Genomic DNA, 24,511 nt, shown 5'->3' on the forward strand with positions numbered 1-24,511 from the left:
TAATAATAATAATAATAATAATAATAATAATAATAGATTTCAGCAGAGGGAAGAGTGGTTAGCACATCTGCCACACAGTTCTGAGGTTTGGGGTTTGAGACTCGGCACCAGCCTTCCTGTGTAGAGTTTGCATGTTCTCCTCGACTAGTGTGGCTTTTTTCCAGGTACTCCGGCTTCCTCCCACAATTTAAAAACATATTTCTTAGGTTAATTGAGGACTGTAAACAAGCCATTGGTGTGGATTGGTTGTTTGTGTACGTGCCCTGTCAGTGTCAAAGCCAGTCAGTGTCAAAGCCGCGGAAAACAAAGTTTCGACATTCTTTGAACTCACAGCACTACTCCGCATTGTTTAAATCCATGTCACATGGTTTATGGACGCCATGTTGCTTCTATTCCCGGCATTGCAAAATAGTTGGTTGAGTTGGTTGTGTGACTGTAGGCTGTTCCACTCATCCGGGACATGCAGTGAAGCTGCCTCATTTTCCCCAAAACCACCAAAAGACGACACGTTTGGGAGATAAACTCTTTATTAATCATATATTAATTTTAAAAATACCTCTAGCATCATCACTTTGAAGAGATTAATAATAAACATATTTTGTGTCAATATTTTTGTTCCTAATGAGGTGCTCGCCAAATTCACGCCTCGCCCCCTTCTGACAACCTTGGATGAAAATAAAAAAAAATAAAAAAGAACATATTGTAATGCTCTTGAATGTGGTCAAGGATGATACATTCTGTGATGCCTTTCAGTCGATTTATTCCCACGAGCGGTAACAGAATGCACATTTATACAAGAACTGCTATCGGCCACAACTCACGCCCAACCACTCCACACACAGACTCCCTGACTTGAGCCGACGTATTTTAAATCTCCCTTTGCTCTTTCACCTGAAATGCTCCTTTGTCCCTTATCTTATTCAGCTTTGCCGAAATCACAACCGCCAATCACCAGGCCCGGCCTTAACGGCCCCCACTCAAGGCCAGCGATATTAAAGTATCATGTCTTAATAATTGGAGCTTATTTCTTACATGACCCTAGCTTTCCATGATGATAACACGAACATAAAACATATATTTTGAGGTTTCTATGGAAAATGTTTATGGTATATTCTGGCAATTGTCAATTGCGTTTCATTGGATTTCAAAGGGCGGCATAGTGGACAACTGGTTAGCACATCTGCCTCACAGTTCTGAGGACCGGGGTTCAAATCCCGGCTCCGACTGTATGAAGTTTGCATGTTCTCCCCGTGCCTGCATGGGGTTTCTCCGGGTACTCCGGTTTCCTCCCACATCCCCAAAACATGCATGGTAGGTTGATTGAAGACTCTAAATTGCCCGTAGGTGTGAATGTGAGTGTGAATGGTCGTTTGTATATATGTGCCCTGCGATTGGCTGGCGACCAGTTCAGGGTGTACCCCGCCTCCTGCCTGAAGTCAGCTGAGAGAGGCGCCAGCACACCCTCTCGCCCGGAGATCGCTGAGATAGGCTCCAGCACGCCTGTGACCCTAGTGAGGATAAGCGGTACAGAAAGTGGATGGATGGATGGCTGGATGGAATGATTTTAAAGTGACGTTATGTCAAGCTGGGTGACAATATGGCACCCACGTATGTCACTGTCCAGACTGTTTTCTACACCTTTGAAGAGTGTGCTCTGCCTCTAGCCCAAAGTCAGCGGGGATAGGCTCAACATCATCTGCCACCCGAATGAGGATAATAGGCATAGAAAGTGTACGGCTGGATAATTTAACAATATTGCCATGTACTGTACTATCCAATTTGAAAAGTATTTTTCTTCAAAGACTGACATCATTTATGTTTGATGCACAACACATCATTGTCAATTATGACAAATATACCTGCACTTGCAGGCTTAATAATAATAGATTTCAAGTTTAAATGTTTAGCTGATATATAGTTTAACTTTGATTTACTCTAAACGCAAACATAAATGAACAGACTTGTTTGTTCCTAGTTTAATCCTAACGCAATCACGGATGCACTGATCTTATTGGTCTATTATGTAGTATTGACAGTCGCCTGCTAATTCACCAATGTGCATAATTTTCTCATTAACCCAATTAAATTCCCACCCCCCCTATTTTAGATAGAAGGATTGTGATTGGCTGATACCTTGGCGTTTCAGCGTCTGATTGGCTCCTCCTTGTTTCCGGGGCTACTCTGTGACGTTTTTCGGTCTGCCTGAGATAGACTGGAGAGAATGGCTGCCAGTGCAGGTTAGCAAAAATCTTCATCTTTTTCTGTACAAACGAAACGTAAATAACACGCTTTAAGTTCTCAATCGTGTGGTTGTATGCTCGTAGACCACCCCCTCAAGGATATTGTACCTGTACGTGACATGTTGTGTAGTTGTTGAAAGAGGTCGAGCTCTAAATGACTCTTCAAAAGTGTTTGCTTATCGCTCGCTCGGCTTTGCGGCTAACGTTAGCCGTTTGGCTAACTTTCGGCCGGTTAGCTTACAGCTGATTGTGTAAACACTTGTTCATTACGACCACAGACAAAGGATGCAAAGTTGTAGTCGTCCTGTCGTTGTTCACTACTAATGACAGATGCGCTATGACGTATGTTGTTATGTTTAACCGAAATTTAGAGGTTGGGGCGAAACGCATCTTAAGTTTTTTTTATCAGCGATTTTTATCTGGTATTGCTGCTATATATTAGCTTGATGAATATTAGCCGTCTGCTAAAAGTTTAGCGTGTACGTTTGCCAGGCAACGTTAACAGTTTATAACGTATTGCTTTAGTTTTGATAAACAGTGTGGGGTTTCCGACCATCCGCGACGTGTCTTGTTTTGTGTGTGTTGTGAAACTTGTAGTCGAGTCTAAGGTAGCAGCCACCTTCCTACCAACTGAAGGCATCGGTGAGCAAGCTAGCTACCGTTTGCCGCTGAGTGTTTTGCAATCCCCTCATTTCAACTCTTTGTCCTGTCACGTAGCTCGCGTTGCTCAAAGCGCGATATTTGTTGTGAAAGTTTTATCCACCCCATAAAAATGAGGTCATAAGAGTAGAGCATGGTTTCTCTTTAGATTCCACCGACGTGCCTTAACACGTGTGAAACATGTTTACTCCTGGACTAAACGAAGGGGAAACTCTGGAACCATAGTTTAATGGCTGAAGATGTGTTTGTCTAGTTGTCTTTAAACTACAAGAGCGTGACTACACATTTAACTAAAAGTCCGACAAAAATGATTCTCAGAAAACATGCCTTTAAAAACAAAACAAAAAACAAAAAATTAAATCAATTTTCCTATAAGAGTCTCTACCATGATCGACTCAGCCATGTTACCTTTGTAAAACACAAGGTTGCAGGCTATATATTAAAGGTACTCAAATAGTTTGATTCTCTTACATCTACCTTCAGATTGACATTGCTTACTTGAATGTGTTACATGCTCATTGTTTTGTTGTCACTGCCTCCCTGACAGTTAAGCATAGGTCTGATATGTGTTTTGCAAACATATATACAATGGAACCTCCACATTTAATCTTTGTATTATTTGCTATTTTCAATTGGCAAACAACAAAACAAATTGCCTTATTTGTATTTTAATTAACACAAAAATGGAAAATGCAGTATTTTTCATATTTCAGTTTTTTTTAATCTAATAATAATAGGACCGAGTTTGATTGTCATAATTAATAGGGCAGACAGACGTTTAATAACGAGCATCTGTAAAAAAATATGTTACCCTTAGTCACTAAACTAGCTACAATCAGACACATGGTTTAAAGTTGAAAACAATCTCCTCCATGATGTAAATTTCAAAATAATTCTTCCCGTTCCCTTGGGTACGAAGAATTATTTCCACAAATTTACTTTATTTATTAGCATCAAGGAAGGGTGGAACAGTTCACAAAATCAACAGTTCGGTCTGTATCTCGGTTTTGTGCTGACTGTTTTCGGTTTGGTATACAATATTGACTCTGAAGAAAATTAATTACCTTTGTTTGTCTAGCTATGCCAGCGGCATTTAGTGCCAAGCAGAGGAACAATTAAATGCTCTTCCATGGGATTGAAAAGGGTATAAAAAAGCTGTGTATCCACCTGTTGCTATTCATATAACAGAATAAGTTGGCTCCCTGCAAATATATATATATATATATATATATATATATATATATATATATATATAAATATATCAGCTTTGTGTTCAACTAAAAAAAAGCCCAGATTTCACACTAAGTACATTTGTGACTAAATTAGACAAGATTTCAGTATTCATACATTTTATGATATTTTTGTTTGGTGGTTAACTGTGACATTTTTGTATGTAATGTAAAATTAAGTGCCTTGGTTCAAAAGAGGGTGGCACAGTGGACGACTGGTTAGCACATCTGCTTCACAGTTCTGGGGACCGGGGTTCAAATCCCGACCCCGCCTGTGAGGAGTTTGCATGTTATCCCCGTGGCTGGGTGTTTTTTCTCCGGGCATTCCGGTTTCCTCCAACATCCCAAAAATGTGTGGTATGTTGATTGAGGACTCTAAATTGCCTGAAGGTGTGAATGTGAGTGCGAATGGTTGATTGTTTCTATGTGCCCTGCGATTGTCTGGCGACCGGTTCAGGGTGTACCCCGCCTCCCGCCCAAAGATAGCTGGGATAGGCTCCAGCAGCCCATGACCCTAGTGAGGAAAAGCGGTAAAGAAAATGGATGGATCGACAATAATTCAGTATTCATACATTTTATGATATTTTTGTTTGGTGGTTAACTGTCACATTTTTCAAATGTAAAATAAGTGCATTGGCTCAATAGAGTGTGGAACAGTGGGTGACTGGTTAGCACATCTGCCTCACAGTTCCGAGGACCCGGGTTCAAATCCGGTCTCGCCTGTGTGGCGTTTGCATGTTCTCCCTGTGCCTGCATGGGTTTTCTACGGGTACTCCGGTTTCCTCCCACATCCCAAAAACATGCATGGTAGGTTATTTGAATACTCTAAATTGTCCATAGGTATGAATGTGAGTGCGAATGGTTGGTTGTTTATATGTGCCCTGCGATTGGCTGGCGACCATTTCAGGGTGCATCCCGCCTCCAGTTAGCTGGGATAGACTCCAGCACGTGGCCCTAGTAAGGATAAGCGGTACAGAAAATGGATGGATGGATGGGTCAACACAGGTCTACTGTTGATCATATGTGCCCATGCATGAAGTTCACTCTATATACTTTATCTTTATATTACTAGCTGCATTGATGTATGCCTACATTCAGGTACATAAATATTGGGAGATGAAAACGATTGTGATCTTTTTGGCTCTAAACACAGCACAATGGATTTGAATTGAAACAAATAAGATGTGCTTGCTGCATTTGAGGGTATTTACATCCAAATCAGGTAAACTGTGTATGCATAAACACGAATAGTTGTAATTCCTGTCACTTTTTAAAGGATAGCCCGCTACATGCTAGTATCGGGTATCCTCGGGTGAATCAATGTTTCTGTGGTAATCCATACACCGCAGTCAGTCACAAACAATATAGTGATATCACGTCCATGGTACTTCTTGCAGAAACTCGTTGCTTGACGTACAGTGGACAGTGGGATCTTGGCAGAGTGGCTGAGCCACCTCTGTCGAAAGCAAGCTATGGAGCGGCCAAGCCGAGGAGTCAGAGATCTTCCGTTGGAGAGAGAAAGATGCGGAAGTACCATCAAAAGCTGCCTTACTGCTTCTCCCGGTTCCCTCTGTATCTGTTCTCTCCAACCCAAGATCTCTGGTGGCCCCGCTGCAATATGATTGGCTGCAAGCCGTCTTGGCTGACTTGCTACTGTGTTGTGGCTAGAGTTGGGCATCGTTTTTAATTTGAGCGGTTCTTTAACTCTTTTATTGTTTCAGTCACCCAGTTGACTGAGAGTTGACTTCACTGACAGCATTCCTATATAGCTGTCCCTGTATTCCATTTCATTGTCAAATGGTTTATATGTGCAAGTTCTAACTTGACTTCTTGTTTTAAGCTTGTCGCGTTTTATTTTGAAGGGTACGCACCGGAACTCAGCATTTTCCCACGAAAAGTAACTTCACACGGCACCAGTGATTGTTTTTGATTATTTTATTTTTTTAAATGGATTGAACCAAATGCTATAAAACGCTGATTCCTTTCCCTACCCACCGATGCGGCACAAGGTTAGTGTTTGTGATACTGTGAGACGTTTGTGTGAATTTTGTCCCAATTCATTGTGATATAAAGTTGCTACGGTGAAGTTTTAGCCCAATGTTAAGTTTTTTGTTTTTGTTTTTTTTTGTCATATTGCGCTTACGTTGGTTTGAAGACTACGATAAACGCTAAAAACCATCAGTGCAAAAGTGCAATCAACCGTTTACCTTGTTAGCTGTCTCAATGTTTGCATATATGTATTTTATTGTTTCACTCACCCAGTTGACTGAGAGTTGGGGCTCGGTGTAGGCTGAGGCTCGGAGCGCGTCAGACGCTAAACATCGGGAAAAACTCCTTTGTACAATATAATCTTATTCCAAGTGTTGCACTGAGGCGACTGGTCATTCATTTTAACAAAGTTAAGACACACTTTATAGTTCGCCGCCGCTGCCGTTAGTCACAAGCATGTCATCGTGCCCGTTCTTCTTCGTTGGTATATGCCGCTTCTTCGTTGCTTTTCGCCACTTCTTCTTCACGGCTGAAGGACTAGGCATCAAAACTGGGAACCGAAATTTTTTTATTTGAACGGTTCCAGGAGAACTACAACGCGAGTCCAATCGGTTCTCGATTCTCGATGCCCAGCCCTAGTGGCCTAACGCTGCCGCCATGTTGGTTAATGGGGGGAAAAAATGGTTTTCAAAAATCACTCCATCTGTAATGTAAAGTAAATGTATATGTTTAAAAATTCCACCATCCTAAAGCATTATTAATTGTACAGACTAAAGTAAGAAGCTCATCACTGTACGGTATGATAATTCATAAAGAAATCTTCTCACCAGCGGTGGGCACTCGAGTCATTGCGATTTAGACTTGAGTCAAAGACTTGATTATATACCCTAACCCTCTTCTTTTCCTTTCGGCTTGTTGCGTTAGGGCTCGCCACAACGTGTTATCCTTTTCCATGTAAGCCTGTCTCTTGCGTCCTCCTCGAACACCAACTGCCCTCATGTCTTCCCTCACTACATCTGTCAACCTTCCTCTAGTTCTCTTGCCTGGCTGCTCCATCCTCATCATCCTTCTACCAATATACTCACTATCTCTCCTCTGGACGTGTCCAAACCATCGAAGTCTGCTCTCTCTAACTTTGTCAAATAAAGATGATTCTGATTCCTTCTGTTGAGGCCATTTCTAATTTTATCGAACCTGCTCACTCCTAGAGAGAACCACAACATCTTAATTTCCGCCACCTCCATCTCTGCTTCCTTTTGTCTCTTCAGTGCCACTGTCTCTAATCCGTACAACATGGTTTACCTCACCACTGTCTTTGCCCTTCATGCATAGCAGAGACTCATGTCTTATAACACACCTGACACCTTCCTCCTGCTTGGACTATTTTCTTCACTTCCTTACCACACTCACCATTGCTCTGGACTGTTGACCCCAAGTATTTAAAGTCCTCTACCCTACTTATCTCTTCCTCACTCTACCACCTCCACCCCTCTTCGTTCATGCACATATATTCTGTCTTACTTCGGCTAATCTTCATTCCTCTCCTTTTCAGTGCATGTCTCCACCTTTCTAACTGCTCCTCCACCTGCTCCCTGCTTTCCCTGCAGATCACAATGTCATCTCCGAACATCACGGTCCCAGGTGACTCCAGCCTAACCTCACCTGTCAGCCTAGCCATCACCACTGCAAATAGGAAGGGGCTCAGGGCTGATCCCTGATGCAGTCCCACCTCCACCATAAACTCTTCTGTCACACCTACAGCACACCTCTCCACTGTTCTGGTCCCCTCATACCTGTCCTGTACTAGTCTGACATAATTGTCTGCCACTCCAGACTTCCAAATGCAGTACCACAGTTCCTCTTTGGGTACTCTGTCATAGGCTTTCTCTCGATCCACAAAGACACAATGTAGCGCGTTCTGACCTTCTCTGTACTTTTCCATCAACATCCTCAAGGCAAATAATGTATCTGTGGTACTCTTTCTAGGCATGAAAACATACTGTTGCTCGCAAATACTCACTTCTGTCTTGAGTCTACCCTCCACTACACTTTTCCATAACTTCATTGTGTGGCTCATCAACTTTATTCCTCTATAGTTCACACGGCTCTGCACATCATCTTTGTTCTTAAAATTGGGCAAGAACACACTTTTCTTCCATTCCTCTGGCATCTTCTCACCCGCTAGAATTCCGTTGAACAAGCTGGTTAAAAACTCCACAGCCACCGCTCCTAGATGCTTCCATAAGTCCACAGTAATGTCATCAGGACCAACTGCTTTTCCATTTTTCATCTTCGTTAGTACCTTTCTAATTTCCCCCTTACTAACCATTGCTACTACCTGGTCCACCACACTTGCCTCTTCTGCTCTTTTTTTGTCTCTCTGATTTTCCTCATTCATCAACTCATGAAAGTATTACTTGCATCTATCCAGCACACAAATGGCACCAGGCAACACATTTCCATCTCTATTCTTAATCACCCTAATCTGCTGCCCATCCTTCCCATCTCTCTGTCTGGCCAACCTGTATGGATCTTTTTCCCCCCTTGTTTAGTGTCTAACCTGGCATCCATGTCATCATATGCCTCTTGTTTGGCCTTTGGCACCTCTTCTTTCACCCTATGTCGCATCTCCATGTCCATAAGACTCTTCCTTTCTCAGCTTCCACCACATGGTTCGCTGCTCTACATTTGTCTTCATAATCTTCCTCCCCACCACCAGAGTCATCCTATGCTGTTGAGCCACACTCTCCTCTACCACTACCTTACAGTCAGTAACCTCCTTCAGATGACATCGCCTGCACAAGATGTAATCCACCTGCATGCTTCTACCTCCGCTTTTGTAGGTCACCTGATGTTACTGTCACTTCTGGAAGAAAGCGTTCACTCTAGCAATTTCCATCCTTTTTGCAAAGTCTACCACAATCTGTCCCTCGAGGTTCCTTACCTGGATGCCGAATTTACCTATCACTTCTTCATCACCTCTTTTTCCTTCACCAACATGTCCATTAAAACCTCCACCAATCACAACTCTCTCTCTGTCGGGGATGCTCAGAACTGATGAATGAACAACAACCATCATTAATTTCTTTATGGTTATGTTTTGTTTAAAGATAATGCTTTTCTGAAATGCTTGAGCGTTTAATTTGAATCCCATTCAAATAAAATTAAATGTGTTTCGCCTGGTCCTTCATGTTTTCTTTAAAGAATTGTGCCTGGGTAATCAAACATCATATGAGCACAACTGTGTGTTTTCTCATGTACTAAATAAAAGTAGGGCTGTGAATTTCAAAATAAGAGCAAGTAAATTAAAAAAAGGATTACGTGTTCAAATAAAGTGCTTAACTTCAGAATAATTCTTTGAAAAAAATAACAAAATACAGATAATACTTCATTTTGATCATATGGGTAGAAGCAAAATCATGCATTGTAAAAATGCACTTTACATAGGTAGAAAGGTTTTCCAGAATTTTGAGGTAAACTTTGGGGGTGCCTATTATAATGGGTGCGCATTCTACATGAGAAATTACGGTAATGCTGCAGGTAAAACTGCATTAATAAGGGGACTTTAAGGTTTTGAAGGTATTAAGAAGGAATTCAAAGAAACCTCAATTATAATACCACAGCGGAAGCTTAAAAACTCCACTGTGACACAGTGAAACTGTTTCGGCATAAAAGGTATACAACAGATTTTCCATTCTGCTTGACCTAACAGCCGACAAAAAAAAAAAAAAAGTATTCAAAGAAACACTATAAAACAAGGATATCTGTAGGTTACCGTGTTAGAACGCTCAAGGTTTTATTGTTTGGGTGTAGAGTTTGGTTCAACTTTATTCCACTGTGTAGCGTATATTGGCGTTTGGATAAAACGTAATTTATTTCAGAATTTCTTCGAAGCAGGGAAAGCAATGACAAACCTTGTATCAGTCTCATAATCTAAAGGTTGCTACATTTTATGAAATACGAGTTCGAGATGACAGAGGCTTCCTTATCAAACTCAAAACACAAGAAGGAGTGGAATTTTATAGAATATTTAATGACTTTTACAAGGCATCTATAGGGAAACACACAGAGTGTAACTACAGGAAGAAGATAACACTAATACGGGTGAAAGAAAAAGAGGCGCACGAAAAGGGAAATGGAACACTGTGTTGCTGGAATAAAGTTGTTAACGTGAGCGTTAAATGGGTTCAATCCGGATGAGAGAGAGAGAGGGCAAAGTTGGGCTTTCGTGTGTAGCTAATAATTTCTATAATAATTTCCCCAAAATAATTGGACACTAATATTGTACATCCTGGCAACGCTTATTGTGCGGTACTCACGACCGTAGATCAGCTGGTCGGTGGGAATGGTCTTTCCCCGGACATCTCAGGAGAAAAACAAAGCAGGTTTAGTTATAGAAAATTGTGGAGAAAAATGAAAAAACATAGGAAGCAGAAGGAGGATAATTTTTGTGCCTGCTTGGGGTGCGCTCGGAGCTTTCCTGCCGATTGACCTTGTGGCGAGCCCAGCTCCCTTTACCAGCTGTGTGCGTGACCGGTACGGGATGCAGGTAGTTGCTTGGTTAGGCTCCGCCGACCGATCACGGCAAGGAAAAAAAATTATCGTATTCACATGGCTGACTTCCTCGATGAAAAACGCAGCTGGCTAAGTTGAGGCGGGTGTTCGCGCACGTGCTGACGCCGGAGGTGCCGGAGGACAAAGAAAAAGAAAGGGGGGAGGGGCGGTTTTGACCTCGGCACGGCCGAGGTCAAAACAAGAGAACCAGACACGAAAGAGCGAGGAGGCGGGAGTCAGAGGTTAAATACCCAGGTGGCGTGAAAAAAAAAAACGGACAAGACCACGCCCATCTATGTTAATTTAGTCTACTAATTTTCCATAAAAGTGGTGTAAAAAATCATATCTTAATATAAAATACTCCCAACTTTGTACTCTTTACTCATAGATCAAGCATATAGAATAATTGTTTAAACGTTAGTCTTGGCACATCAACTGCTTATGGTTCAATCACATTTCATGCTGCTTGGCTTCAAACCAAGATAAACAGTTCTCAAAGTCTCGCAGCCGCAACTGTAAAGTTGACACACTGACACGGACATCAAGGCATACATTTGGAATATTTCTGAAATATCAAAACGGACATTTTATCTTCAGTTAAAAACAACTTTGAATGGAAGTTTCTGGGTTGCAGTACTCTCAAACGCCAGTGTGTGATGCCTTGCATGCATGTTTGAATATTAAGAAAATAGTTCATTGCTGTGTTTGCGTTCAATTCGATCTGTCCTAGTTTCGTCTTCCCTGAGAGAGGATACCCACCCCCCTGGCTGCTGTCAGTTCAAACGAAGAGAAGAACTCCTTGATGACTGCGAACCAAGATTTCGAGGGGACCTGCTAATTACTTTAGGGTCCACTTGACATACGCCAGCCGTCCTCTTCGTGGCCATCTCACAGAAGGGCCGCAGGGAAGAATGCAGCTTAAGTTGTGGGGGAGGTTTTGGCAACTGGGTCAGAGTCACTACAACTGTATTTTAATGTCCACGCACAGTTTATGTGAGCATGTTGGCCACAATGGGGACACAACAACATAGACATCCAGACACACTCAAAGAAGAGTTTCACAACTGACACGGCAAGCTGCAGCCATTAGCCGTTTTTCGCAGAGGATAAAGAATATGCCTGTGCTTATTGTAGTTGTCTGTTTTCCTGCACTGTTTATGTTCAAATATCTGTAAAGGTTTGTCACGCCGCAACATTATTGCTAATTGTTAGCCCGTCGATGGCGTCTTCCATTGTGTGTTAGCATGTTTGTTAGAATGTGTTAACTAGCAGACTTTCCCAAGGTATGTAAATATACAATGTGTAATTGTCTTTGCCTTATGTTTAGTTTGACAGAAACCTTCAACTGGGAGTGGCAATAAACAGCTTGACAAGCATGGCGCCTACCAGTGTGGTCGCCTCGGTAACGCACTCTCTAGTATTGTTTTTGTTTTTGTGTTTTTCGTCCGTCTTTGGAGACCTTACACGACTCACTTACACAAGGGGATACCTGCTAACCATGAAGGAGGCTACTCCGGACTTTCTGTGACCAACTTTTGAAAATCCGCTCAGTTTTTTCCCCGAGTTACTCACCGGAGCGGCGTCCGCGGTTTTCGGCGCATGGAGGCGGAAGCGGCGCCACAGAGGAAAACGAGCCGGCATTCAGGTGAAACTCCGCAAGAGGGGACACAGATTGGCGATCCCGTCGATCCACCTCGCGAATGTACGCTCCCTACCCAACAAAATGGACGAGCTTCATCTTCTGTTAAAGACCAGTAAAGACCGGACGTTCCGCGGCCATGTGCTTCACGGAGACCTGGCTTTGCGACACTGTACCCGATGGCGCCGTCATGCTTCCCGGCTTCAACATTCATCGAGCGGACCGCGACATGGAATCATCGGGGAAAACGAAGGGCGGCGGGATATGCCTCCATTTCCACGAAAAATGGTGTACGGACGTAACGGTGCTCAGCACACACTGCAGCCCGCATTTGGAGTCGCTGTTTTTGAACTGTAAACCATTCTACTCGCCACGTGAGTTTGCATCGTTTATACTGGCTGGAGTCTATATTACACCGCAAGCTAACACGAACGCCGCATTGCTAACGCTCGCCGAACAAGTCAACGAAATTGAAAAAAAACACCCGGACTCACCCCTCATTATTCTCGGGGACTTTAACAAAGCTAAACTCAACCACGAACTCCCTAAATACAAGCAGCACATCGACTGTCCTACCAGGGAAAATAATACTTTAGACCACTGCTACACTACGGTAAAAAAACGCATACCGTGCTATACCTCGTGCAGCCCTGGGCTCGTCTGATCACTGCTTAATTCACTTAATACCGACGTACAAGCAAGAACTTAAATGTGCGAAGCCTACAGTGAAAACAGTCAAAAAGTGGACCAATCAAGCCAAGATGGAACTTCAAAGCTGTTTAGACTGCACAGACTGGAGTGTCTTTGAAAATTCAGCTGGCAGCCTGGATGAATATACGGACACTGTCACATCCTATATCAGTTTCTGTGAAGAGGTTTGTGTACCTACAAAATCATTTCGGACATTCAACAACAACAAGCCGTGGTTCACTGCTAAACGTAAGCAGCTTCGCCAAGCTAAGGAGGACACATATCAGAGCGGGGACAGGGCCCTGTATAATCGAGCTAGAAACCAGCTTACTAAAGAAATTAAAATTGCAAAGAGGATCTCTGCAGCAAAGTTGGAAAAACAGTTTAGCGCGAACGACTCAAAATCAGTCTGGCATGCATTCCAATCGATTACTAATTACAAGCGACGATCCCCCCAAGCTGAGAACAATAGCACACTAGCCAACGACTTGAATACCTTCTATTGCAGATTTGAAAAGGACAGTTTCACTCCACATATCCACCCGGCCGCACCCGCGACCACAACCACACATCTGACTTCTGCGTTAACCATCCATGAACAGGATGTGAGACGCATCTTCAAACAACAGATTAACAAAGCGGCAGGACCGGACCATGTGTCCCCATCCTGCCTCAAAGTCTGCGCGGACCAGCTCCCAGTCTTCACCCAGATCTTCAACAGATCTTTGGAAATGTGCGAAGTTCCATCCTGTTTCAAACGCTCCACCATCATTCCAGTCCCCAAGAAACCTGCAATCTCTGGTCTGAATGACTACAGGCCTGTCACTTTGACATCTGAGGTCATGAAGTCCTTTGAATGTCTCGTGCTGGACCACCTCAAGAGTGTCACAGGTCCCCTGCTGGACCCCCTGCAGTTTGCCTACCAAGCGAACAGGTCTGCGGATGATGCAGTCATCATGGGACTGCACTTCATCCTAGAACACCTCGACAGTGCAGGGACCTACGCGAGGATCCTGTTCGTAGACTTCAGCTCAGCATTCAACACCATCATCCCTGAACTCCTTTCAACCAAGCTTCTCCAGCTCAGCGTTTCACCTGCCATCTGCCAGTGGATTTACAGCTTTCTGACGGGCAGGACACAGCAGGTCAGGCTGGGGGAGGCCACCTCATCCACACGCAGCATCAGCACTGGGGCGCCCCAAGGTTGTGTCCTCTCTCCGCTGCTCTTCTCTCTCTACACGAACGACTGCACCTCAGCCAACCCGACTGTCAAGCTCCTGAAGTTTGCAGATGACACCACTGTCATCGGCCTCATCAAGGACGGTGACGAGTCTGCATATCGACAGGAAGCGGAGCGGCTGGAGCTGTGGTGCGGCCGACACAACCTGGAGCTGAACACGCTCAAGACGGTAGAGATGATCGTGGACTTCAGGAGGCATCCTTCGCCACAGCTGCCCCTCACGTTGTCCAGCTGCCTTGTGTCACCCGTTGAGACCTTCAAGTTCCTGGGAATTACAATCTCTCAGGACCTGAAGTGGGCGACCAACATCAACTCCGTCCTCAAAAAGGCCCAGCAGAGGATGTACTTCCTGCGGCTTCTGAGAAAGCACGGCCTGCCACCGGAGCTGCTGAGACAGTTCTACACACCGGTCATCGAATCAGTCCTGTGTTCTTCCATCACAGTCTGGTTTGGTGCTGCTACAAAAAAGGACTAACTCCGACTGCCACGGACAATCAAAACTGCTGAAAGGATTGTCGGTACCCCCCTACCCACCATTGAGGACTTGCACGCTGCCAGAACTAAGACAAGGGCGTGCAAAAGCCTCTCGGACCGTCTGCACCCCGGTCACCAGCTCTTCCAGCTCCTTCCCTCAGGTCGGCGCTACCGATCAACGCAAACTTGAACTAGTAGACATTCCAACAGCTTCTTCCCTCTTGCGATCAACTTCTTAAACACCTAACCTATAATTCCATTACAACAAGCTGGAATTTTTTTGACTTGAGTTCGTTGTCACATTTCTGTGGGGCCAATTATGTATTACTCGTGCACTCACTGTAGTTGTCTCGCCATGCTGCACTATTTGCATATACTGGCCACTCATGCCAGAGTAGCACATTTGCACCACGAACATTGTCCCAGATGATCGCACTACTCGTCACTTTAAACCGCATACACTCCTTGAAGTCTCAGCGCCCTTTGCACAATGGTCATTGCACCGGACTTTTGCAATATTAGTCATTCGAGCTGCTCTAAGTGCTAGAGGACTCTGCATCTTTTTGCACAATTGTTTTTGTCAATGTCTTTATGTCCCCAAAGTGTTCTGTAAATTGACTGTCTGTTGTACTAGAGCGGCTCCAACTACCGGAGACAAATTCCTTGTGTGTTTTGGACATACTTGGCAAATAAAGATGATTCTGATTCTGATTCTGAAGCTTCTTTTTTTTTTTTTTTAATTGTTCATTATCGGCCAAACTCCCACTTATTGTAAACAAAGAGAGTCAGTCCAAGCAAAAAATCAGTTGAGCGATTGCTCATATTTCAAAACTCTTAAATCGAGTCACTCGTAAGTCAAGGTACCACTGTATTTATATAGAGGCCTATTCATTCATCAGGTGGAACTAATACATCTATCAATTGTCACCCCACTTCATTTGGGTTGTGGGTGAGCTGAAGCCTATCCCAGCTGACTTTGAGTGGGAGGTCGGGTACACCCTGGACTGGCCAGCAATCAGAGGGAAATAATGCATGTATAACTTAAATATGATAAAATTCTTTTGTCAATCCTTTGCTTTGGCACGTAATGCTGTATTCAGTTTGAACTACTGAATAATTTCAGGTTTTGTGTTTTAAAACATGTTCTGTTGATCTTTAACTCTATTTTCATCTGTGATTAGAGGTAGGGAAGCTGTTACAAGTTCAGAATGGGACACCAAGCACCAACTACAACGGGGTAGATGCCATACACGCCTGCAATATCCTTCAGCAGCTCAAAGCTTTGTATGATGAAGCTCAGCTCACAGACATTGTCGTAGAAGTGGACCATGGCAAGACGTTCTCGTGTCACCGGAATGTTCTTGCTGCTATCAGCCCCTATTTTAGGTAAGAAATAGTTTTCACATTACAATACAGTACTGTAAATTAAAAGTACACACGATAATCTGACCGATAACTCAGATTCCAATAAAAGTCTAGGTTGACTGTAAATCTGGGTGCACTCTTTGCATGAGAATTGATAAAGTCTCTTCTTCATCCCCACGCTTACTAGGTCCATGTTCACCAGTGGCCTTACAGAGAGCAGCCAACGGGAGGTCAGAATTGTTGGGGTGGAATCGGAATCTATGCACCTCGTTTTAGACTATGCCTACACGTCCAGGGTCACGCTCTCAGAGTCCAATGTCCAGGCCCTGTTCACCGCAGCCAGCATTTTCCAGATACCTGCCCTGCAGGACCAGTGTGCCCAGTTTATGATCAGCAGGCTCGACCCCCAGAACTGTATAGGGGTTTTCATGTTTGCAGATGCCTACGGGCACCAGGAGCTGACGGAACGCTCACAAGACTACATCCGCAAAAAGGTCAGTACAACTTAGCTGATTGGCCTGTGAATAACTTGTACTACTGCTATTTATTACCTACCTACACTAATGCTGTATTTGAGTGTAATCATTTTAGTGTGGTTGTAAAATGGTTAATGTTTGATCATGATGTATATCCAGTTTAATTTTTGAATGCAAAAAGTGCTGTGTACATGACACACACTTGTGGCTGGACAGATATTACTATAAATATGTCAAATCACTACAGATAATTCCTTATTTGGAGATCTTTATAAATAATCTATTCATAAGCACAAACTACAGTAAACGGTGAATATGGGAGAAAGAGGACCCGTAGCTAGTTTTACCACATCAGGAATATGAAATCGCTTGTTTTCAGAGTACCGTAATTTTTCGTGTATATGCATTCTCCCCCCCCAAAAATTTTTTGTCAAAAGTCAGTAGTGCTTATTACATTTATAAATGTATGACGCCATCTAGAGGTTCTGAAAAAGCTGTAAACTTTCATTCCAATATGCCACCGCCACCTAGAGGTTATGAAAAAGGTGTAGCCTACACTTTCGTTTCAATATCATAGGGGTACATATGACTGTGTATAGGTTGTGCTCATAAGGTTACATACCCAGGCAGAAGTTGTGAAATGTTTTTGTTTTAATGTTTTTTTTTTTATAAATACGACTGATGACTGAACAACTACCACCATCCATCCATCCATTTTCTGAGCTGCTTCTCCTCAGTAGGGCCGTGGGCGTGTTGGAGCCTATCCCAGCTATCATGGGGCAGGAGGCGGGGTCCAATCTGAACTGGTTGCCAGCCAATCGCAGGGCACATACAAACAAACAACCATTTGCACTCACATGCACACCTACGGGCAATTTAGAGTTGTCAATTAACCTACCATGCATGTTTTTGGGATGTGGGAGGAAACCGGAGTGCCTGGAGAAAACCCACACTGGAACGGGGAGAACATGCAAACTCCACACAGGCGGGGCCGGGGATTGAACCCGTTCCTCGTATAACTGTGAGGCTGACGCCCTAACCAGTCGCCCACCGTGCCGCCACAACCACCACCATTAATTTCTTAGTTATTCATTCATTTATCTTCCGTTCTGCTTATCCTCACTAGGGTCGCGGGCGTGCTGGAGCCTATCCCAGCTATCTTCGGGCGAGTGGCAGGGTACAGCCTGAACTGGTTTCCAGCCAATCGCAGGGGAAATAGAAAGATAGAAACCAACAACCACTCGCACTCACATTCACACCTACAGGCAATTTAGAGTGTTGAATTAATGCATGTTTTTGGGATGTGGGAGGAAACCGGAGTACCCAGAGAAAACCCACACAGGCACGGGGAGGCACGTGCCGCCTTCTTTATGGTTATGTTTTGTTTAATAGTAATGCTTTTCTGAAATGCGTGACAGTTTAATTTGAATCCCATTAAAATGTAATTGTTTCACCTGGTCCTTCATGTTTTCTTTAAAGAATTGTACACATCTTAGAAAATCTGCCTGGGTAATCAAACATATGAGCACAACTGTGTTTTCTCAATTACTGAATAAAAGTAGGGCTGTAAATTTCAAAATAAGAGCAAGTAAATAAAAAGTATTACGTGTTCAAATAAAGTGCAAGAGAGCAATAAAATTATACATGGGTAGAAGGGTTTTCCAGAATTTTTAGGTCAACTTTGACGTTGCTTATATATACATGGGTGCGCATTATACATGAGCAATTACGATATTTTTTTGTTGTTGCCTTTTTTGCACTGCATGTTGTTGTTGCCTTTTTGCACTGCATGGTGCATCTGTCTGACTTGACATTTGGCTTGAGATGACTCTACTCGCCTTGAATTTTTTTAAACTCCGTCAACCCCCAAGCAAACCCCCTTCGACCAATACTTTCAGATCGGGAAAACTTGATAAGGTCAGCCCCCCCCCACCCCCAAAATGAAAGAATAGCTACCAATCAGGGTATTGGTCGGGGTGAGCGGGCCTTCAGGAGAGTTATGTATGGGGCCCAGATTTAGGTTTTACGCCCCTGGTTGCCTGGATTATTATTTTCCAGTCTCTATTTGCTGCAGCACCCATTATTCATGCTTTTGTTGATTTGCCACATTACAAGAAATTAATACTTTAGACTCTCGTTCTCCTCCATTGTTACCATTGTTGTTTGCAGAGTTGTAAATAATACATTATTTAATAGCATGGTTGCGGCATTGTGACAATTGAGTATTCGGATAAACTAGATTTTTGCTGGATTAAAGAACAATTATGAATACACGAAAAAAAAAGCCATTTCACTTACTAATGAACGACAAATTGGTTTCCTGTTTAACATAAGTAACAGTTTTTTCCCAATTCACATTGTGCATAGCAGCAAACAATTTTCTTGTCTTGACACATTTTCAGTGAGGCAATTTCAAATACAAACAAAAATAAAAAATTAAAAATTTCATTTTGAAGGTGCTGTGTGTAGTGTTGAAATTGCTAGCAAGATTTTAATGTAGCCTCACATCACTACTCCCTCCCTCTGGCCGAATCCACGCCCCTTGCAGGCGTGCACGCGCGAGTCACCAGCTGCCTTTACTGTGGTCACCTTGTTGAAGCAACTTTGCCATATTCGGCCTGTCTTGTTCACCGGTAAGTAAAAACATAAAACAAATTTGTTATACTGGTATAAAAGTGGCAAACTTAACTCGTGGCATTATGGTTAGAAAGTTATTAGCATGAACGTTACATTTCTTTCATTATTAGCCCCATTGATAAAAGCTATAAATATCAATACTCCACATTGTAGTATAGAGGCAATGTCTCGTGAATTTATATCCTTCGTTGTTCAGAGTTCCCAAGAGGAGATCATGGGTATTGGTGACCCCGGTCGACTACAATCCCTGGCCGAGTACATCTCTGGGTAGCAGACGAGGAAGTACGCTGTGCTCTGTATAATTGTCACATGATTTGTACACACGTATTTACACACAAACACGTTTTCAGAAACTATAAATCACAGGTGAAAGCAAATTGTGTCAAGTACCATGATTCTTACTGAAAATTGTACCAAAACCTATCATATGTATACAAAAAAAAATAAAAAAAAATTTGTTACCAAGCCTATTTTTACAGTAACTTGGAAAATAGATGAACAAACTATTATCCTTGGTTTCTGCTTTCAAAACGAGTTATCCACCAATTTGTGTATGTATATGTAATATGAGCCAATTAAACATTTATTTCCAGTCATAACTGCTGTCTGAGGGGAATCGTAACTACAATGTGGCCTGTGACAATAATTTTATGCCCCTATGTGTAAATGTATGTGTACAAGAATGAAAACAGAAAAAAATGTTACGGTATTGCATTTATTTTTTGTTGATGGGATGGGTATGAGGGAATTTTTTAAAATGCTTGTTTAAATGGCTTTTATATGGACAATGGTGTGAAGGGTTTATGTTTTTTTTCTTCTTCAGCCATTCAGAGTTGGACTTACTGGTGTGTTTTGGATCATTGTCCTGCTGCAGATTGTTCGGAGTTTGATTCAGCTTTAGGTCACAAACGGCTGGACATTCTCCTTCAGGGTTTTTTGGTAGACCGCAAAATTCATGGTTCCATTTATCACAGGAAGTCTTCCAGGTCCTGAAGGAGCGAAAGGCCCTAGACCAATACACTACAACCACCATATTTCACCCTTGGTATGATATTCTTTTTCTGAAATGCGATGTTACTATCACAGCAGATGTTATGAAACACACACTTTCCAAAAAGTTATTTTGTCTTTTCAGACGACAGAGTATTTTTCCAAAAGTCTCAAGGATCATCAAGATGTCTTCTGGCAAAATTGAGACGTTCCTTAATCTTCTTTTTGCTCAGCAGTGGTTTTCATCTTGGAACTCTGCCATGCAGGCCATTTTTGTCCAGTCTCTTTCTTATGGTGGAGTCATGAGCACTGACCTTAACTGAGGCAAGTGAGGCCTGCAGTTCTTTGGATGTTGTTGTGGGGTCTTTTGTGACCTTTTGGATGAGTCATCGGTGTGCTCTTGGGGTACTTTTGGTTGGCTGGGCACTCTTGGGAAGATTCACCTCTGTTTTCACCATTTGTGGATAATGGCTCTCACCTTGGTTCCCTGGAGTCACGAAGCTTTAGAAATAGCTTTTTAACCATTTCCACACTGATAGATCTCTATTACTTTCTTTCTCATGTGTTCCTGAATTTCTTTAGATCTCCGCGTGATGTCTAGCTTTTGAGGATCCTTTGGTCTACTTAACTTTGTCAGTCATGTCCTAGTTAAGTGATTTCTTGATTGAGAACTGGTGTGGCAGTTTCGGACCTGGGTGTGGCAAGAGAAATTGAAATCTGGTATGATAAACGTCTGACTAATAAAATTAGTTTGATGATGGGAAACATTTAAGTGTGACAAACATGAAAAAAGTAAGGACGGGGGCAAACACTTTTTCACACCACTGTAGACAGCAATATTTGTAACAATGAATAGCCAATTTCACAAACAAAATCTAATCACCACAATGTCTTGCTTTAAGGAGAGAGCTGACAGACAGTTTAGAGGAATCATATAGCGTGATAAAGAAATTTCTGAGACGCAACGCCAGCTCCATGTTTTGACGTACGCCACGAGACATCTTGGGAAGCTCTTCGGACTCTTTAGCCCCTGATCAACAGATTGGTGTCTGCCAAAACTGCAGACACATGACAAACCTCATGGACACCTTGATCTTGGAAGAGCGAGTTTTACGCCTAGCCAAACGAGTGTGGAATGACATCCGGGAAACTGATGACCTACGTGACACTGTAGAGAGCAACAGACAGTTCCGCCAAGGCCGCATGTTGCCAATTTGTAATGTGGAAAATCCTCAAGGACGTTATATAGGATTCAGCCAAAGCAGACAACGAGGAACCACATTTTATATTTTCTAAGCATTGCTCAGTAGAAATGTGCATGTTGTTTTAGTTAATTTGAGCTCTCAATGCCATGAGGCACGTTAGGCCGCAATTGCGGTTTCTGTAATCTGTAGATTTTTACGGGAGCAGGTGATTGGCCTATTGCCCAACTCCAGCACCTGGTATTCCTAGGTTGTCTCCCATCCAAGTACTAACCAGAACCGACCGTGCTTAGCTTCCGAGATCGGCCGAGATCTCGCAGCATGTGGGGATTGGTCTGGCGCATGTTGTACTACTTTATAAATATTTGTAGATCCTTTGCACCTTTTGAAATTGTTCTATTGTTATCAATAAAGAACTGAAAATGAATGGTTCCTTCTTCACAATTCTTCACTCAGAAATCAGTGTTACATTTTGTATCTCCTTCCAGTTGATAAGCATCATTGCCCTATATAAAGTCCCCTCCAAAAGTATGGGAACGGTAAGGTCAATTCCTTTTTTGTCGTATACTGAAGACATTTGGGTTTCAGATCAAAAGATGAATATGAGACAAATGTTCAGAATTCCAGCTTTTATTTCATGGTATTTACATCTAGATGTGTTAAACAACTCAGGACAGAGCACCTTTTGTTTGAACCCACCAACTTTTCAATAGAACAAAAGTATTGGAACATGTGACTGATGAGTGTTTCTAGTTACTCTGATGTTGTTCTGTTTGAAGAAGACTTCGAGAGAAGAAATATATAGGCCATACCACAAGATGCAAACCAGTCATCACCAAAAATAATCAGAAGGGCAGATTTGATTTTGCAAAGAAGTACAGAGATGAGCAACAAAGGTTTGGAGCAAAGTTTTATGGACTGATAAGACCAAGATTAACCTCTACAAAAGTGATGGAAAGGCCAAAGTATGGCGAAAGAAAGGATCTGCTTATGATCCAAAACACAAGCTCATCTGTGAAGCATGGTGGAGGTAATGTTTGCTTGGGCTTTCATGGCTGCTTCTGGAATGGGCTCACTAGTCTTTATTGATGATGAAACTCATGATGGAAGCACCAGAATGAAATCTCAATTCTACAAAACCATTTTGTCTGGCAAGTTACAGAAAAATGCATCGAACCTAATCGGATAAGCTTCATCATGCAACAAGACAATGACCCAAAACAAAACACAACAAAGGACTTCACCAAGGGGGAAAAGTGAAAGGCCTTAGACTGGCCAAGCAATTACTGGACCTTAACCCAATAGAACATGCATTTTACCTCCTGAAGAGGAGACTGAAGGAAGAAACCTCCAGAAACAAACAAGAACTGAAAGAGGTTGTAGTAAAAGCCTGGAAAATAATTTCAAATGAAGAATGCAAGCGCCTGGTTAAGTCATTGGGTCGCAGGCGTGATGCAGTTATTGCAAGTAGGGGTTATGCCACCAAATTTAAATGTTATTCTCTTTTAAGTTAATTTGTCTGTTCCAATAATTTTGCTCACTTGAAACGTGGATGGCTTCATACAAAAGGTACTCTGTCCTGAGTTATTTTAACACATCTAGATGTAAATACCATGAAATAAGAGCTGGAATTCTGAGCTTTTGTCTCATATTCATCTTTTGATCCTAAACTCAAATGTCTTCAGTATCCAACGCAAACAAAGGAATTGATCTTGGCGTTCCATTACTTTTGGAGGGGAGTTTAACGCTTCTTCATGGATTTTATTTTTAAAACAAGAAATATAAAACTAATAAAAGTATTTAAGCAAACTTTATTCAAAAGATAAATGCATGGTTCAATTACGTTATTCTAAGAGGGTTTGTCCAGTATTCCAGGACTGCCTCGTGTCACTCTAATCTTGTCCTTCAGAAATAATCTCACATTTAGGTAACTGTTGAATGCATTTCATACACAACCCTAAATGCTAAGAAATTTTTTTCCAATTCCAAATTCCATTTTATTTGTATTGGTTTATTTGTAAGGAACAAGAATAGAGGGAACTTGATAGTTGCAGAGGCAGCATGTACTGTACCTTTTGCTCACAATGGTACTCTGAATTTGTGTGACATCCGGTAACGATTCCAGCTCTGCAGTGGACCTAAGAAAATTATGGCGACAAAGTGGAGAGTAGTGTTGTCATAATGATCAACAACAGTTATTAATAACGCGGAATAAGGAAGCCACAACAACGAGTTTAGGCAAGGAACAAGGAGGCCAAGCACAAAAATCTATTTCAAAAATATTTCTGGTCAGTTCATGGACACTGTTGCTGGCTTGCTTTTATAAAACACCCAACCACAGCAAACTATTTTTTTTTTAATGAAAAAAAAAGCAGCTTTTGTGACATACATTTTTTTAAATCATAAATGAGCCAACTAGAATAGAAAGGATTCCAACACACAATCCATCATCCCTTTTTTTAGTGATTATGTTGAAAGGCTTTTTGCATGGAAATAATTTGTGATGAAATTCTAAAGAAAAAAAAAACACACCGCCTCCCTTGCTTGACAGCAAAAATGTGTGTACACATGACAGATTTTTTTCTTCCTTTTTACTCATCATAAGCATGTATTTTAGAGCAAAGCGTTGTTGTTTGCATAGTTAGAAAGCATATTTGAAAAAGCTTTTTTGGTGAGAGAGAGGACAAGTGTGTAGAAAGACAACTTGGACATGTTAGTTCACATGCAGAAGAAATCTATACCCATTCACTGCCAGCCTTCCCAGTTAACATGGATATTTGACTTCTAAAGCCGTCATTGGCAGTGAATGTGTTTTTATTAGTCACGATTCACCGGTCAGAGAGACTATACTGTATTAATTGTTGAAGCAGCAGGAGGCGGTGGTCTCAGGTGACCTTTTTTCAAAGGCGTTGAACTTGATGGAGGCTTTCTTAACTACAAAGCACACACACAAAAAATATAATCCATCCATCCATTTTCTGAGCCGCTTCTCCTCATGAGGGTCGCAGGCATGCTGGAGCCTATCCCAGCTATCATCGGGCAGGAGGCGGGCTACACCCTGAACTGGTTGCCAGCCAATATAAACAAACAACCATTTGCACTCACATTCACACCTACAGGCAATTT

At 42.3% G+C, this 24,511-nt stretch overlaps 1 protein-coding gene across 1 annotated transcript in view; it reads left to right on the forward strand.

Moving 5' to 3' along the window:
- The first annotated feature begins 2,187 nt into the window (after positions 1–2,187).
- The window catches only part of kbtbd8 (kelch repeat and BTB (POZ) domain containing 8), a 31,518-nt gene continuing 9,194 nt past the window's right edge, over positions 2,188–24,511 (forward strand). The window contains exons 1-3 of the mRNA XM_061686927.1: positions 2,188–2,237; positions 15,897–16,101; positions 16,268–16,574. Of these exons, the coding sequence (XP_061542911.1) occupies positions 2,222–2,237; positions 15,897–16,101; positions 16,268–16,574 (528 nt within the window). The 5' untranslated portion in view covers positions 2,188–2,221. The remainder of the gene's footprint in view (positions 2,238–15,896; positions 16,102–16,267; positions 16,575–24,511) is intronic.

The sequence above is a fragment of the Phycodurus eques genome, chromosome 10, assembly GCF_024500275.1.
Source record: "Phycodurus eques isolate BA_2022a chromosome 10, UOR_Pequ_1.1, whole genome shotgun sequence".
Taxonomy (NCBI): Eukaryota; Metazoa; Chordata; class Actinopteri; order Syngnathiformes; family Syngnathidae; genus Phycodurus; species Phycodurus eques.